This window comes from Heloderma suspectum, chromosome 8, assembly GCF_057233095.1.
Source record: "Heloderma suspectum isolate Gila_16-S chromosome 8, 16-S_ref, whole genome shotgun sequence".
NCBI classification, from domain to species: domain Eukaryota; kingdom Metazoa; phylum Chordata; class Lepidosauria; order Squamata; family Helodermatidae; genus Heloderma; species Heloderma suspectum.
In genome coordinates, this window is record NC_139465.1 from 2,197,856 (window position 1) to 2,216,271 (window position 18,416).

The 18,416-nt window shown below is 49.5% G+C and overlaps 1 protein-coding gene across 2 annotated transcripts in view; it reads right to left on the reverse strand.

Moving 5' to 3' along the window:
• Nucleotides 1–11,496, reverse strand: part of CDH1 (cadherin 1) — a 35,873-nt gene extending 24,377 nt beyond the window's left edge. The window contains exons 1-2 of one of the 2 annotated variants that reach the window (XR_014784690.1): nt 11,214–11,496; nt 10,307–10,424 (exon numbers count right to left, since the gene is read on the reverse strand). Coding sequence is in view for 1 of the 2 variants with exons in the window: in XM_084812627.1 (XP_084668753.1) it covers nt 10,307–10,424; nt 11,214–11,429 (334 nt within the window). In the remaining variant the exon portion in view is untranslated. The remainder of the gene's footprint in view (nt 1–10,306; nt 10,425–11,213) is intronic. The other variant, XM_084812627.1, reaches the window with a different exon arrangement.
• Between the last annotated feature and the right edge of the window lie 6,920 nt (nt 11,497–18,416).

The following is an 18,416-nucleotide window of genomic DNA, read 5'->3' on the forward strand; positions in this document are numbered from 1 at the left end:
AGGCCCAGTTCTCGCCCCAATCAGCTTCCTCCACCTCCAGCAGCACAGCGGAAGAACTTCCAAGATGGCAGCAGAAATACGCGTCTGTCCTAGAGTGGCTGCGCTGGAGTAGCACCGTCTTGTCCACAATGGCGCCACCCTGAATTACCCATTTTAGGAAGCGTCTGCGCAATGCACATCCCCGACACTCTCAGACCCACTTCCTGCCCGCTGCCTTGCTACCCCGCAGGTGGTTTATTTTAAACATTTTTAAAACTTGGTTAAAAGTAAGGAGACACAACATCAGCCACCCTTTGTAATGCCCCAGATCTGCCACCAGAGGCAGATGCCTCACCTTTCCTCATAGGAAGGCAGCCCCGGAGAGCCTGGACGGCAAGCCATGCCGGTGACGGTGAAACCGTGAAGTGCCAGCAGAGACTCTTATTTCGTTTATTGGTTGCATTTATATGCCAGCTAAGCTTCACAGTCGGGAAAACTAGGTTACTGGGGAATGGGAGAGAGGGGTGGCCTCCCCTCCACGGTGCATGCACACAGCCCTTGCTGCACCAGGGCTGCACAGACAGAATGAGTCAGGAAGACCACGTCCCCGTGTGGCCCAGGCCTCTCCCTCCACTACATGAAGCAATGAAATACTTCCTGCTGGAAGAGACGGGTGAAGGACCAGCCCAAACACACCCTCTGCCAGATGGTGGTGGAAGAACCAAGAGTGCAGCAGACTCTGAAATCCCTGGGCTGAGCCACAGAAAGCACCCGACATTCCCAAGCCTGCAATGCAGGCAGAAGGCAGCCAACCTGCCCTTAAGCTCAGAGAGCCCAGGTCTGATCCAGGCCCAGTTCTCCACTCCAGCAGGTTAGCACATCCTACAGCAATGCCAACAGACCACGACCTCATTGCTTTGCCCATCAGTCACGGTCTGCCCTGCGGGCATCCTGCAGTGGCCTGCCGTGCTTATGAAGCTGCAGGACAGAAAGCTGAAGTAACAAAGAAGAGAGATACAGGCTGCAGGTGCAGCAGCCAGAAAGGCCTTTGGGAGCTGCCAGGGCAAAGCGCAAGCGCCTTCTACTGGTGCGGGACAGCAGAGGGGATGGGCTTTGGATCTTGGAGGCTCTGCAGTTATCGCCCCCCAAACCCTACTGAGCAGCCTCTTCTGCTTATGCCTGAGGCAGAGAGAAGGGGGACCTGCAGCTCAGTGGTAGAGCATTCACGCTGCATGCCGACAGTCCCAGGCTCAAGCCCTGGTTGTGTCCAGGTGATGCCTGGAAAGCATCCTGTGTCCAGCCTGGGAGAACTGCTGTCAGGCTGTGTAGACAAGACTGGGCTGGGCTGGGCGGACCAATGGGCTGACTCGGTCAAAGGCGGCATCAGAGGTGTAGGTGCCATCTGTGGTACTCTGTGGCTTGGGTTAAATGGGAGCTGATCCGTGGGAAGGTCTCTGCACTTGATGACCTCTCTCAGGAATCTATGACCCCCTGGCAAAGGCGGAGTCCAGGCTGAAGGGGCAGGAGTGCAGCTGGAGATCGGCAGGCATATGGTCAAGGGACACCTCATTACTTTGAATGAGTTCAAATCTCCAGGGCCAGATGAACTGCATCCTAGAGTCATAAAGGAACCGGCAGGAGAACTCTCAGAACCGCTGTCTATTCTCTTTGAGAAATCATGGAGGACGGGGGAAGTGCCAGATGACTGGAGGAGGGCTAACGTTGTCCCTATCTTCAAAAAGGGTAAAAAGGAGGAACCTGGGAACTACAGACCAGTCAGTCTGACATCAATCCCTGGGAAAATTCTGGAGCACGTGATAAAGCAATCCATCTGGGAGCACCTTGACAACAATGCCGTGATTACTCGAAGCCAACATGGATTTGTCAAGAACAAGTCCTGCCAGACAAATCTGATCTCATTTTTTGATCAAGTAACCTCCCTTGTAGACCGTGGGAATGCTGTGGACATAATATACCTCGACTTCAGCAAAGCTTTCGACAGAGAGCCCCATGATATCCTGGTGAGCAAACTAGCTCAAAGTGGGCTAGATGAAACAATGATCAGCTGGATCCACAGTTGGCTACAGAATCGGACTCAAAGAGTGCTTATCAATGGGACCTTCTCAAACTGGGGAGAGGTAACGAGTGGGGTACGGCAGGGCTCAGTCCTGGGCCCAGTGCTCTTCAACATTTTTAGTAATGACTTGGAGGAGGAGGTGCAGGGAATGCTGATCCAATTTGCAGATGACACAAAATTGGGCGGGATAGCTAATACTTTGGAAGACAGAAACAGAATTCAAAGTGATCTGGATAGGCTGGAGCGCTGGGCGGAAAACAACAGAATGAATTTTAATAGGGATAAATGCCAAGTTCTGCGCCTAGGAAAAAGAAACCAAATACACAGTTACAAGATGGGGGATACGTGGCTCAACAACACCACAAGCAAGAAGGATCTTGGAACTGTTGTCGATCACAAGCTGAATATGAGCCAACAATGTGATGTGTCTCCAAAAAGGGCAAATGCCATTTTGGGCTGCATTAATAGAAGCATAGCTTCCAAATCCCGGGAAGTACTAGTTCCCCTCTACTCAGCACTGGTTAGGCTTCATCCTGAGTACTGTATCCAGTTCTGGGCACCGCACTTTAAGAAGGATGCAGACAAACTCGAGAGGGTTCAGAGGAGGGCAGCAAAGATGATCAGGGGACTGGAAACAAAGCCCTATGAGGAGAGGTGGAAAGAACTGGGCATGTTTAGCCTTGAGAAGAGAAGACTGAGGGGAGATATGATAGCGCTCTTCAAGGACTTGAAAGGTTGTCCCAGAGAGGAAGGCCAGGATCTCTTCTCGAGCATCCCAGAGTGCAGGACACGGAATAATGGGCTCAAGGTACGGGAAGCCAGATTCCGGCTGAACAGCAGGAGAAACTTCCTGACTGTTAGAACAATATGACAGTGGAACCCATTCCCTAGGGAGGTGGTGGGCTCTCCCATGCTGGAGGCATTCAAGACAAGGCTGGACAGCCACCTGTCAGGGATGCTCTGCCTTAGATTTCTGTACTGAGCAGGGGGTTGGACTCGATGGTCTTGTAGGCCCCTTCCAACCCTACTATTCTATGATTCTATGACACTGCACGTTGCAGAACTCTCTGCATGACATACTCAGGAAATTGTATTGTGTGGCATTCATCAGTTTTCCCAGCTCTTTGCAGGTCACCCAGACAGAATGGGGATTTGTTTACCCATCTCCCAGAGAGAGCTCTCCAAATGGGTAAAGCCTGTTTTGGGATTGGATTTACTGCCAACTCAGCAACAGAAACAGGCATTCAGCTCTACAGCAAGGGCTACACAGGCAGCAGGTGGAAAACTGCACACCCAGAGAGAGAGAGAGAGAGAGAGAGATCACTGCCCTAATTCCAGGCCACTTTGCTACGCCTGCGGAGAGCCCTTTGCTCCTCTGGAGCACCTCTGGAGTGCCACACTTCCAGGGATTAGCAGGGCTGGAGGATCCCACCATCTCATCAGGCCCTGCCTGCTCCTGTGCCACATCTAAGGGGCTGTGCTAAAGAAGTGTCCAGATGCTCCCCAGGGGGCCTTCAGTGCTGCCTGGTTGAACCTAAGCCAAGTCCAGCGTGAGCAGCAGAGTCTGCCGAGAGCTCCCCTGCTTAGGCGGATCACAACCCTCCTCTGAGGAAGATCACAGACCTCGCACCGGGGAAGATCACAGACCTCGCACCGGGGAAGATCACAGACCTCGCACCGGGTTTCAGGCTAGCTCAGCAGCCAATATGTAAAAGAGCCACCAAGGCCCAAATAAGACTCACCCTTGACCTGCCACTCAAGAACGTACATTCAGCATTAATCTGAGTCAACCCTGCCCAACCTGGTGCCCTCCAAATGTGTTGGATTGCAAGTCCCATCATTCCCGGTCAACATGGCCATTGCAGTGTGTGCAGACACAGTGCAGCCTCTTAATGGGGGGAATGCAGAGTAGGCCAAGCGAATGGTGAGGAGCAGGAAGGCACCAGCCACAACAAGAAAATCAGGTCACCACCCGAGGAGGACACATTTCCCGGCCGTGGAGCTCCCTTGAGTCCAACAGGAGTGCAAGATGCCTTCCTGCACTGCACCTTTTCTAGCCAGAGATGCTGTTCAACATGGTGGCAAATCTAACCCTCCCCAAAAGACACCATCGGTTTCACATCTGCACTGCAGCATCTCATGTCAAATATCTAAACCAATTACTCGGCAACTGGAGGTCCAGACTTTATAGACAAGCCAGCGTTTAAAGTACTTTACAGTTATTATCTAGTCGAAATCCTTAAAACTGGGTAAGGTAGGTCAATATTATTATCCCCCCCCCATTGCAGATGGGGCAACTGAGGCCAAGAGGAAGTGGCTTACCTAAGCTCCCCTAGTGAGTTAATGGCAAAGGCAAGATTAAAATCAGGGTCCTACTGATTCATTCCTCAGTCGCCTGGTCACTACGCTACACCACTTCTCACACACATTGCCGAAACAGCAGGAAACAAGCAGCATTGACTCACACCAACAACCTCAAAAAGAGGTCGCAGAGATAGCCTGAGATGCATTTGTGAGCAACTCAACTGCGGGAGGCCCCACTGCTTTTCAGGCATGCACAGCAACTTGACTCAGCTTTCCTCCAATTTTGCAATACAAAAGCAACCAGGAAGTATTGCATGTATACATACATACATACATAGGTGATGATGATGATGAATTTATATACATACATACATTCACACACACAGGGACTGAGTCAGCATGAGTAGGAACTGGGGGGGGGGGCTGGTTCTTGCTCCACCTACCATCAGCTGCACTCCTGATTGACTTAGCCAATACTCTTTGTATCCCACCTTTCCGCTAAAGATTTGTAATCACAACCATCAGCTGAGCATGTGTAACAGGTCTGAGGTTACCACACAAGCACGGCTCACTAGGGATTTGAACCCTGATGTAACCTCTACATCAGGGTGGGCAGAAGGTAGTTCTCTAGACGTTTTGGACTTCAGCTCCCAGAAGTCCCTGCTAATGGCCAGGTATGCTGGCCCAGAACATCTGGAGATCTACTTTTGCCCACCCCCGCTCCACACCAGGGGTGACCCTGATCATCCTGTCATCAGAGATTTCCCTGCCCCTGCGCTGATTCATTTGAGCAGAAGTCTCTCATAACATGTTCCCCATTTCCAACTCTGTGTTTCGTTTCTTCTTCGCAGCCTTATTCAGTTGGTGAACTCTAATTTCAGTGTTTGTTTTTTTTAAGTGGCTACTGTTCTACAATAATCCATCGCTGCTGTTAAGAATATTGCAATCCCAAACAACGACTTGTACAGCTGAGCAAACCCCAGTTTTTGTCAGCTTTGTCACACAGCCACACCCTTTGGGCTGCAAATGTGATGCACTCATGTGATGACTTTTTAAAAGCTGTCCTGGATGCATCCTAGAGGAATGACAGGATGCTTAAAACTGCTTGAAAAATGGATATTGGCCAACAAATTACAGAAACATGGTGGAATGCAGTTTGGGGGTGGGGGGGGAAGCCTTTTAAGTCTAATTCAGTAGCAATTAGAGAAATGCATTTCAAACAGGGTGCTGAACCTCTTTCACCCAAAGGCAAAAGGGTTAGAGCCAAAACACCACAAAGAGCAGCATATTTGATCTTACAGCTCTTACTGCCAGAAACGAAGCCTGAGAAGAGGCATTTCAGCCTTTAGAATGGGGTGGAGGGAACTGCACAAACACTCGGAAAACACCTACTGATCCGTGGTTGGGGGGAAAGCGCTGGGTGGTGGAAAGAGGGTGTGACCATCTAGGGAACCCCAGAGGACTTGACTGGGGCTCCAAGAGAGGTGGATTTGAACCCCTGGCAGGAGGTTCTGCACCCCTGAATTAAAGCTAATACACAGGTGATACCTGACACCAGTCAAATGAAGCCATCCCATCAAAAATCTCCCCCTTCACTGATGGACCAGAGGCACGTTGTTTCACATGCCATGGACCTGTGGGCAGGTACAAGTGTTTGGGGCAGATATTTTCAGCGATATATCGCAAACAACTCAGCATGTGATACCCCGTTATTGCCTTTCATTCCATTTTAGATGCCACACTGGAGCAACAGCTAAATAAGGCTCTGTTATTGGCAGCAGCCAGAATAGGAACAGCACAATACTGGAAAACAAATAGAGGGTATAATGTAAATGACAGCTTGTGTCCCCCCCGCCCCCAAGGAAAGTAGCCCTTGCTGAAAAAGTACAAACATATATCAAACATACATCAATGCAGGCCTCTACATTGTGCAGAACAAAGACAGGATTATCTGTCCCTTCCATTGTCTCTGCATTAGGAAACAGGTGTGTGAGAGCCTACATTTCATAGTTTCATTTTGATGAAGGGCAATATGTGTATGTATAAAAAATGTTACATCCTCCCCCACTCCCCAAGCCACCTTCAGCTGTTTAGCAGCAAGAATGAAAACAGGCCTATCTGTCCCGCCCACCTTGTCTACATTAGGAAACAGGTGTGCAAGTTAGGATCTACCATGTTGGGTGTGTATCGCGTCCTCTCCAAACACCTCAGTCAAGCTTAGCTTGTCTAGAGGATTACATACATCCCTTTAAAGTAGTTAATCATCATTAAATGCACTCCTTTCTCTTTTATACTGACAGTGGTTTAGAGGCATCTCTCTTTTTACCAGGCCAGGCACAAAGTCATCACCTACCCAGGATTAGGCCCACAATATGGTTGTTGGTTTTCAGAATGATTCTGTAAGTGTCTGATTTCAACACTTGTCAGAAGTTTGCATCCAAAGATACCTAGTATTTTCATATTTTGGACATGGGAAATATCATTTTTGAATTTTAAGATGGGCAAACATTAGGAATTTGAGTGCTTAACAATAATAATAATAATTAATAATAATAATACCAATACACATCCTAATATATGAAAACATAACATGTAAACCTTAAGACACAAGCATCTAATTCATTCCTAGCTTATAACATAATCCATAAGTGCAAATAATATTTATTTCTAATGTCTTATTTCCTCTTTCCTTATAAATATTGATTTTGTGTGTGCGCGTATATGCGAGTTCAAGTCAGCAACTTGCGCAACCTTCTAGAATATTTATCCTTCCATGTCTCTAATTCCATTTAACTTAACTTATTACTGCAAAAAAGTAATGAAGCTGGACAGATGAAGATGAAGCTGGACAGCCATCTGTCAGGGATGCTCTGACTTGGATTCCTGCATTGAGCAGGGGGTTGGACTCGATGGTCTTACAGGCCCCTTCTAACCCTACTATTCTGTGATTCTATTATTACATTTCTATACTACCCAATAGCCAAAGCTCTCTGGGCAGTTTACAAAGATTAAAACCTTACAAATACATTATAAAAACCATTTACATACAAACATATAAACAGACAGCACACAGAGAGACCCACATATATGTAAAACAATTTTATTGTTTATTTTAAACAATCAACAATAAGAAAAATCCAGGACCTGATTAAAATGGTCCTGATCTTATGCTGCCAAATACAACCAATCTCTTTGCAACCAATGAAGCACACACATCAAAAGTTTTCTGGCAGATAGTCAGAAAACCTAGGATAGAGGAAGCTCCCCTAAAATCAGTTCCTTAGAGCGCAATCCTATGTATGTTTATACAGAGAAAAGGCCTACAGCTCCCAGCATTCTCCAGCCAGCCTTGAGTTGTACGCCTTTTCTCTGTATAAACATGCATATTAGAATGCTAACTCATAGTCTGTTAACAGAATAATCCTAATATGATCTGGGACCTGTTTTAGAAATGAGCCACAAACTTGCAATGGCACAACACATGCATACAGTTTGTTCCATTGTTGCATCCATTCAAATTATTGCTGCGGGATAAACCACTCTAAGGGTGTTGGGGCGGGGGGGGGGATCTAATATGAAATCAGGGTGGATGAGGTTTAGAATGACGTATCTGCTGTTGTTTTCTAGAGCGTTGACATTACTAACAAGATTGCGTAGTTAAAAGTTTGGCTGTTTTCTTTTTGATGTAAACTGAATGTGGAAGCTGCCTAAGTGTGACGATAAATAAAAATGTTTTAGAGGTCTGCACTTGTTTTGTACCTGGGCACGTTCATAGTTGTACAGCAAGAGTTGGACCCTGGGGCCAAAGTCCAGGTACGCAAATGACCACCCAGAGAACAGTGATGCCACCACCATGGACATGCCAGGACCCACCAGGTCTGATGCTGGTCACCGCAGAAGCCTCTCTCATTTTTAAAAATACTTTTTTTTGTCAGGTGGCAGCTAACCCAGAATGCCATGCACAGGGTTACAGATGCCCAGTTCATTCTTTTTACCTTTAAAATGTAGTATCCTTTTCTACAATAAAATGATGTTTATTTCCAAAAAGTGTGTTTACCATCAGGACAGCAAAAGTGAACTCCATTTATTCCTATAGTCTTGATGATGGATTGAAGTGAGTTTAAAACACAAAACTGTGCATGCTCAGAGTATTTCTTTCTTTTTTCAATCAGGGATGGCAAACAGGGTTTCAAGAAGGTTTTTTTGCTCTAATGTATCAGGAATGTAGAAGCAGTTGTAAACCATGGCATTGAATGGCATTTGCGGGGGAGGAGAGAAAATTCAGTTGTGTGCTTCACAACTGAAATAATACCCATGGCCATCTAAAGCCCTCCCCCCCATCATTAAGTCCAGGGTCTAAAATTACCTAGCTGCACCACTTACTGCCTGTTCACATAGAGAAAAAGAGACCAAGACAGCAGATTCAAAAGTAAATGTGAATTCAGGACTGTTTCATGGACATAGGACAAGGTCAATCGTCAAGGGCCAATCCTTCTCATAACAGAACTGAAAATGATTTTCCAAACCGATCCCGTGTGAAATGAGGTAAATGATTCACAGAAGCTTATTGACACAGCAGGACCGGCAGCCCGCTTGGTCACACTAACGAAACTGCGATAAGAAGCAAAGCAGGACGCCCCGACTGGGCTGCCAGGCAACCGGCAAAAGGGATTGTCAAAGTTCAGGTGAACAAACACGCCCAGGCCAGAAGCGCTGCGAGCAGGGACAAGTCAGCTCAGCGGCACTCTCCCAGCCCAGCCCAGCTCAGCTCCACCTTGCACTGCCAGAGGGGGAAAGGGCAAAGTGGGAGCCACCTGAACTTTTTGTTAACGCTTTCATGGCTCTCGCAGGAGATGCCAAAGAGAAACACTCCTCAAAATTCCTACTTCTGTTCATCTCTAGAAATTATTTCACTGACAATTGTATGTTATGTTCTAATCTTGCTTTAAACTTATTACAATGTCAGCTAGAGAGGATATTTATGAGGCGATCAAGTATAAATAATAATAAGTTTGCCTCCAGAAGACAGATGAAGTTATGACTGACTTCCTCCAGCCCAGTCTCCTGTCTCCAACAGAAGACAAATAATTATGTTGCAGATAACAGTGTAAAGCCCTGGCCACTCTAATTTATCCCATATAAGAGAGTTTCATGGCTTCTTGGGTGGCACAGTGTGCTAGCATCTGAACATTCGTTCAGAGTCAAAACCCATTTCAGACTGTTCCTCAGTTTATCAGGCTAGCCAAAGCACACCCATTTTTATAGTCTGAGACGTACAGGATGCAAATGGAGCCACACCACCTCCAAGCGTCCTTCTCTAAACGTCATCTGTGCCTGAATGGGCTGGAGGCACACGCAAACAGCAGGAATGACTGCTATTCATGCTTCAAAAACGTGCACTTTTAATGCTTTGCAGGACACCTTGTTTACCACCCAGAGAGGCGGGTTGTTGTTATACCCATTTTACAGAAGAGGAGATAGATCACCCAGTGAGGAGTCACTTGGATCTACAAGCAGGAATTTTAAAGCACTCCTGAGCCCATCACTCTCTTCTCCAGCGCATGTCATTTATGTTAGTATTTGTATCTATTGCATTTTATGGATCTATACCCTGCTTTTTAGAAAAAGTCTTCTCACAAGAAGAAATATTTTTCACCAGCAGAAGAAGCTGCAATAATATTTAGGAAGCAGGACATACGTTGCTCACAGGGAAACTCCCAGACAGTGACATCATAGCAGGGGGCTTGTGCTCTGCCCTCCAGCATGCTTGGCAGAATGATTAATCCAGCCCCAGAAATAGGTTATTGGGTTTTAGGAAGGAGACCAGTGGAAATCAGCAAAGGCCACAAGGCTATTTTGTCATTACAGGCAAGTGAACCCAGGACATCCCAGCCAACTGAGGAAGTCTGAGGAAGACGGAGGATGTCGCAGAACGCCTCTTCTTACCTTTGCCCAACACTCTGGACCTTTCCAAGTCTGGCCTGGGCACGATGAAAGTGTAAGTCTCCAAACTGAAGCCTGGTTGGCACTGGGCTGCCGTCTCCTCGCAAAGCCACTTTCCAGCCTGGCAGGCAGGAAAGACAAGTATGAATAAAGAGCCACTCCTTGGAGGAAATGGGGGAGTCCCCAAAGTCTTCCTCTCAAGCAGGATTAGTGGTTTTGCAAAGGAACACACTTTGTGGATCATCACCCCATTCCTCAAAACCAGGGCTGCCGAGACTGCTCAAGCAGCCCACTCCCCCCACCACGGTCTCTTGTTGGGGCAGGGAAATGTTTGCAGGCGAAGCCACCCACCCACAGAGCCAGAACAGCGCAGCGTCTTGGGGCAGCTCTGCCTCTCAGCAGCCTACTTCGGGGTGACGTGTGGGGCCCACAACAGGTGGACTCTCTGGTGTGTGGTTGCACTGGCCAATATGGGGCGGGGGCGGGGGGAGCGCCTCCTCGTTGGTGAACTGGGGAGGCGAGGGGGCAGTGGGGGTGCTGGAGGCCTGGTGCAGGTGTCCGGCATGGCACACCCATTCCACAGCCGGCTATGGGGACAGGGGCTGAGCCCAAAACAAGCCGGGGGGGGCTGATTTGAAGGGGCTTGCCGGAGGCCAAGGGAGGAGGAGGGAAGAACCGAGGAGGGAAGTGGGAGGGGGAGGAGAGGCAGGTGCCTCTTTTTGGATCTCGAAAAAGCCCCCGGAGAAGAAGGAGGGGGCGGCCCGGAGGATCCTGCCAGGGAGTAAGAGAAGGTCCCGGGCCAGGACTTACGATCTCTGCAGTGCCGCACAAGCGTGCCTCTGAGCATGTAGAGTGTGTCTCCCCTCTCCCGCGCGAGGGAAGGCGCGCGAGCCCCGCCCGTCCCCCTCACCTGGAGAAGGAGCAGCAGAAGAAAGCGGAGCCCCGACGGGCGTCCGGGTTGCGTCCCCATCAGAGCGCGAGGCGAGCACAGGCGGCGAGTGTCCGGGACGCTTTGCCATCCCGGGCCAGCGCTCGTCGGCTCCAGCAGGTGAGAGGCTCCGCCCCCGGGAAGCCCCGCCCCCAGGTGAGGGAGGAGGCGGGGCCGTGCCGCGCCGCGCCGCGCCATCCCCCCCCCCCCCCGCGCCTTACTGCCCACAGCCAGGCCAGGCTCCCGGCAGGATCCGCAGGTGCAGCGGTGGGAGGCGCTCGAGACCTGGGGCAGCGGGGTCACGTGCCGGAATACCTCTTGTGCGGAAACTCCTTGCAGACGAGAAGCAGCAGCGCAGCGAGAGCCCTGCTCCCCGAAGAGCTAGCTTTCTGCTTGCAGGAGCTTTGCTTTTTAACCTGGGGGTGCAGGCAAATGTGGTGACTGAATCGGTACAGCCCCCTCCGCACCGTGCCGCCTTCTTCTGCTTCGTCCAGCCGCAGCGAGGGTGGAGGCGCGTCTCCGCGTCGCCGAGGAAGGGCCCCCTCGGGGCGTGCGGGCGAGCCGAGCAAGAGCTGCTGCTCCCGACGGCCCTGGAACGACTTGGCGGACCTCGCTGCCCCGCCAGCGCACCCGCGCCGTGGGCAGGCAGGCAGCCTGTGCTTCCGCCGCCGGGGCCCGTCGAGCCGCTGCGCTGATCCGAGCGAGGCGGCCCGGCTTCTCCGGCGGCCCCGGCAGCAGCTCCGCGCCCTCGGCCGGGGCAGCCCGCGAGCGGCTCGGCCCCCCGCTCGCGGGCCACCCCAGCCCCCGAGCGGGCCGCTTTCCGCCCAGCGGGGCGGGCCGTCGCGCGGCTGGGGGGCGGGCCGGGGTTCCGCCCGGGGGCTTCGCGGGAGCCTGCGGCGGGGGAGCAGGACGCCGGGCTGCCTCTGGGCGCGGGCTCCAGCCCCAGCGCCCATCTCCGGAGCCGGCGCCGCTGAGCGCGCGACGCTCGAGCCGGGAGCGCCCCGGAGCTCATCTGCGGCCCGCCCGGAGAGCTCCGGCTGTGGGGCGGCGGAGAGGTATAAGGAAGGCGGGAGAGGAATGCGCCGAACGGCGGGCCCGTCTCCTTCCCCGCCCAGCCCCCATATCGGGGCGCGGGGGCGTCTGATCAGACGGCGCGAAACCTGCCAGGCTGGCTGAGCCGGGCATCGGGCGAAACGGCCGCAGAACCCAGCACCCGTCGCCTGCCATGCAGGGGCCATGAAGCCTGTCCTCCCCTGCCTCCAGCAGATGGCTGACGCTGAGGAGCTTATTTGCATCTCCTTTTCTGCAAGGACTGGTGCAGACATGGCCGAGGAAGGCCGTCGCATCATCTCCTGCAGTACTGCTTGCACGAAAACCCTAAAAGGGGGCTGTTAGGTCCTTAAAAAACCCGCATACAGAGTTAGGCATCCATCCTGTCAGAAGCTGATTACATGCTAGTAAGGGTGCTTAGGGCTGCATCCTTGAGTGCTGCCGGCAATCACGGTGGTGCGGCTAGGCTGGACTTTGGGGTCAAAGTCCAGGGGTCTTCAGCCCAGCCACTGCTCCCCCCCCCGTATCCACCCAGAGAGTGGCACATGATGGGAGCAACCCAAACAGGCCCTGGCCAACACGGCGGGTTGGGCCCCCAGAGCTGGCACCGCCTTGCTGTGGCGCCCTTCCTCATTTTAAAAAGCATTTCATAGGCCAGGGGCAGCCAGGGGCCCCCGCACGTGGTGGCAGATGCTCCTCCGAGGTCTACTTTAAAACAGTACTTCCTTGCCTGTGACAAAATGGTGCTCATTCCCAAGTAAATGCAGTTAGCATCAGGGCGGCAAAAGCAAGCTCCATTTCAGTCTTGTAGTGCTGCAATAAATGAACCAGTAAAGCATGAAAGCTCGGGGGGGGGGGGAGGCAAGCGAAGACTTTCACATCCCTGTTTAATGACATCGAGGGGATTAAACATCCCTGTTTAATGACATCAAGGGCCCTTCTCCGTGAGCCCCTGCCAAAGGAAGTGAGGCGGGTGGCTACTAGGAGGAGGGCTTTTTCTGTTGTGGCACCCCAGCTCTGGAATGAGCTCCCTAGTGAGGTTCGCCTGGCGCCTACATTGTACTCCTTTCGGCGCCAGGTGAAGACCTTTTTATTTTCCCAGGCATTTTAGCTTTCTAAATTTTTATCTTTGCTGTTTTAAATCTGTATTTTAAACTCCTGTACTGCTGCTAGGTTTTATTGTGGTTGTATTGTTATATTGTGGTTTTAATGTTCTATATATTTTAAATTGTTTTATTGTGTGTTGTTTGGTTTTAGTTTTTGTGAACTGCCCAGAGAGCTTCGGCTATTGGGCGGTATAGAAATGAAATGAAATAAATAAATAAATAAATAAATAGCTTGGGGGAGCCTCAGTCCTGTCTGTAAAATGGGACTATCAGTGATCCTTGGGGCTGTTGTGACAGTGAGTTACATACGATAAGGGCTGGATGATGTCAGGGAGGATAACAGCTTCACGTACATTCCCCCAAGTGCAAAATGCAACTGCGATGAAAGACCACGGAGCCACTCTTGCGGCCGATGAGCCAACGCTTGGGAGGCCTGCGCTGCTCTTCACCTGCTGTTGTTGTTAAATGTATGAGGCGCCCTGAAGCTCTCGGAGCAAGGTACATAATAAAAGCAGGAATAATCAAACAATGATAAAAACAGTCGCACATTTTTTAAAGCTTTAAAAGCTGCAACACTCACTTGGGTAAATATTCAAGCAGCTAAAACATGGAGCAAGACTACTTTTAAAATTCAGCATTAAATATATCATTAAAAATAAAACCAGCAGCAATTAAAAATTCTTTTAAACGGCTTTCTAAAAGGCCAGGGAGAAGAAAAAGGTCTTTGACTAGTGCTGAAAAGTCAACAAAAGTAGGTGCCAGGCAGATCTCCCTAGAGTGGGCATTCCACAATTTGGGGCCACCACTGAAAAGGCCCACTTATGAGTCTCAGTATGTGGGGGTACTTGGAAAAAGGCCTCTGATGATGATTTCAGGGCACAGGCAGGAAAATAAAGCCCTCAGCAGTTGTGATGACCTTACTTATTTTGGAAGCAGCCTCCTTTCCCATATTGGTTCTTCAGCTTTATGGTCAGCGGTACCCAAAGCAAGCAAATCATACATTGGAATGAACTGAATTCCCTTTGCTTTAAGCTAGCCTCCCCCAACCTGGTGTCCTCCAGCTGTGTTGGGCAGCAACCCCCAATGGCCATGCTGGCTGGAAATGATGGGAACTGCAGTCCAGCACATCTGGAGGGCACCGGGTTGTAGAAGGCTGGCTTAGAGCAACCACTTCTTTCACTCCACTTTCAGCTGATGGGTGAAGTTGAGATGTTTAATGGCGTCTCCTTTTCTGCAAGGACTTGGTACAGAAGTGGCTGAAGACCCACCTCAATATGTCCTCCATTACTGCTTATATCAAAACCCTAAAAGGAAGCTGTTGGATCCATGTTTTGATAGTGTATAGTGTCAGCCATCCCTCCTGCCCAATGTTGATGTATCATTTTTAAAAACTGAGTCATAGTTGTGCTTAAGGGGGCACAATTTGCTGTCTAAGCTTATTTATTTTATTTATTTATTTATTGCATTTATATCCCGCCTTTTTTCCTCCAAGGAACTCAAGGCAGCGTACATGATCCTCCTCCTTCCTCCATTTTATCCTCACAACAACAACCCTGTGAGGTAGGTTGGGCTGAGAGTCTGTGACTGGCCCAAAGTCACCCAGTGAGCTTCCATGGCCGAGTGGGGACTAGAACCCAGATCTCCCAGCTCCCAGTCCAGCACTCTAGCCACTACACCACACTGATGTAGTTAAGATTCTGAATATCTCACAGTGCAATCCTCTCCATATCCATTCAAAAGTAGGCCCACTGAGTTCAGTGGGGCTTACTCCCAAGCAAGCAAGTATAGGATTGCAGCCGTAATCTGTTAAACTATAGAGGCAATAAATTGGAGACCGGCCTGAGTGAGGCTGTTTCTATGATTGTCCTGATAAACATGCCCTTGGGGTAAGTGTTTGTTTTAGTTTCTCTGCCTGAGTAAGGTTGCAAAGACTTTGGCCCTGCAAGGACTGGCCTCTCTCTCCAGTGGAAGGGAGGGTGTCCTCTGGTGGTGCCTTCTGGGTGTCACATCTGCCCCGGCCAATGCTGTGCCCAGAGGCGTTCCTGGTGTCTTTGGAGCTCCCTACTGCCCAGAGGAAGCCAGAGGTTGGGTAATCTGCAACCAGCAGAAGACCTCTTTGTTGGGGAAGGAACTTGTGCCGAGGGACGATGATCAGGGTGGCTCATTTCTGCACCTTCCTTCTTAAAATGTGTGCTTATTTCAATATTTGTTTTAAGGTTACATGGGGTTATATTTGCTTTGGGGTTACACGGTTCTAAATATTTCCTGGCCTCCACCCAAGAGGCAGGTGGGGGCTTAAAATTCAAACATCCCCACACAGCCCCTGCTTCATAGAATCATAGAATAGTAGGGTTGGAAGGGGCCTACAAGGCCATCGAGTCCAACCCCCTGCTCAATGCAGGAATCCAAGTCAGAGCATCCCTGACAGATGGCTGTCCAGCCTCGTCTTGAACGCCTCCAGTGTGGGAGAGCCCACTGCCTCCCTAGGTAACTGGTTCCATTGTCGTATTGCTCTTACAGTCAGGAAGTTTTTCCTGATGTTCAGCCGGAATCTGGCTTCCTTCACTTGAGCCCATGGTTCCGTGTCCTGCACTCTGGGATGATCAAGAAGAGATCCTGGCCATCTTCTCTCTGACAACCTTTCAAATACTTAAAGAGCACTATCATATATCCCCTCAGTCTTCTCTTCTCAAGGCTAATCATGGCCAGTTCTTTCTGTCTCTCCTCATAGGGCTTTGTTTCCGGTCCCCTGATCAGCTTCGTTGTCCTCAATTGAAACCTCTCGAGTTTGTCTGCATCCTTCTTAAAGTGTGGTGCCCAGAACTGGACATAATACTCCAGATGAGGCCTAACCAGTGCTGAGTAGAGGGGAACTAGTACTTCCCGGGATTTGGAAGCTATGCTTCTATTAATGCAGCCCAAAATGGCGTTTGCCTTTTTTGCAGCCACATCACATTGTTGGTTCATATTCAGCTTGTGATCGACAACAATTCCAAGATCCTTCTCGCTTGTCGTGTTGTTGAGCCACCTATCCCCCATCTTGTAACTGTGCATTTGGATTCTTTTTCCTAGGCGCAGAACTTGGCATTTATCCCTATTAAAGGTCATTCTGTTGTTTTCTGCCCAGCGCTCCAGTCTATCCAGATCACTTTGAATTTTGTTTCTGTCTTCCAAAGTATTAGCTATCCCGCCCAATTTTGTGTCATCTGCAAATTGTATCAGCATTCCCTGCACCTCCTCCTCCAAGTCATTAATAACAATGTTGAAGAGCACTGGGCCCAGGACTGAGCCCTGCGGTACCCCACTCGTTACCTCTCCCCAGTTTGAGAAGGTCCCATTGATAAGCACTCTTGGAGTCCAATCCTGTAGCCAACTGTGGATCCACCAGATCATTGTTTCGTCTAGCCCACTTTGAGCTAGTTTGCTCATCAGGATATCATGGGGCACTTTGTCGAAAGCTTTGCTGAAGTCAAGGTATATTCTGTCCACAGCATTCCCACAGTCCACAAAGGAGGTTACCTGATCAAAAAATGAGATCAGATTCGTCTGGCAGGATTTGTTCTTGACAAATCCATGTTGGCTTCAAGTCATCACTGCATTGTTTTCAAGGTGCTTCCAGATGGATTGCTTTATCATCTGCTCCAGAATTTTCCCAGGGATTGATGTCAGACGGACTGGTCTGTAGTTCCCAGGTTCCTCCTTTTTACCCTTTTTGAAGATAGGGACAACATTAGCCCTCCTCCAGTCATCTGGCACTTCACCCGTCCTCCGTGATTTCTCAAAGAGAATAGACAGCGGTTCTGAGAGTTCTTCTGCCAGTTCCTTTATTACTCTCGGGTGCAGTTCATCTGGCCCTGGAGATTTGAACTCATTCAAAGGAATTAGGTGTTCCTTGACCATATGCCTATCGATCTCAAGCTGCAATCCTGCCCCTTCAGCCTGGACTTCGCCTTTGCCAGGGGGGTCATAGACCCTCTTTTGGGAGAAGACTGAGCCAAAGTAGGAATTGAGCACCTCTGCCTTTTCTTTGTCATCTGTTATCGTTTTGCCATCCTTATTGAATAGCTGAACAACCATTATTTCCTCTGTCTTTTACTCTGCACATAGCTGAAGAAAGCCTTTTTGTTGCTTTTAGCATCCCTCGCTAACCTCAGCTCGTTCTCAGCTTTAGCCTTCCTGATGCCATCCCTGCAATTCTGTGTTACCTGCCTGTACTCTTCCTTTGTTGCTTGGCCTTCTTTCAACTTCCTATATGTGTCCTTTTTTGTTTTCAGGTCATCTCTAAGCTTTTTGTGAAGCCACATTGGCTTCTTCTGTTGTCTTCCACCTTTTCTTCTTGTTGGAATGGTTTGTGATTGTGCCTTGAGAATTTCCTTTTTTAAAAGCTCCCACCCATCTTGGACTCCTTTTCTCGTTAGCGTCGCTTGCCATGGGACCTTACTGATCATTGTTCTGAGTTTATTAAAATCGGCTTTCCTACAATCCAGGGTACGCGTTTGACTACACTCGGTTTTTGCTTCCCTTAGAACCAAGAACTCAAGTACAACATGGTCGCTTTCCCCCAGAGTTCCTGTAACTGCTACTTTATCCACTAAGTCATCTCTGTTTGTTAGGATCAAGTCAAGGATAGCCGATCCTCTAGTTCCTTCCTCTACTTTCTGTAGGAAGAAGTTATCCGCCACACAAGTCAGGAATTTCCTAGAGGGGCCATGTTTTGCAGAATTTGTCTCCCAACAAATATTGGGGAGATTGAAGTCCCCCATTACTACTACATCATGCTTCCTTGAAACATTGGCAATTTGCTTTTCAAAAGTTTCATCCTCATCTTCTCCTTGATTGGGTGGCCGGTAGTAGACTCCGATCACCAGGTTCCTTTAATTCTTTGCTCCATTTATTTTGATCCAGATGCTCTCGATGGGGCTACCAAGCTCCTCCTCCTGTATTTCTGTGCAGAGATAAGTATTTTTCTCATGCTGTGCAACCCCACCTCCCTTTCTGTTCCTCCTGTTCTTTCTGAACAAGTTATATC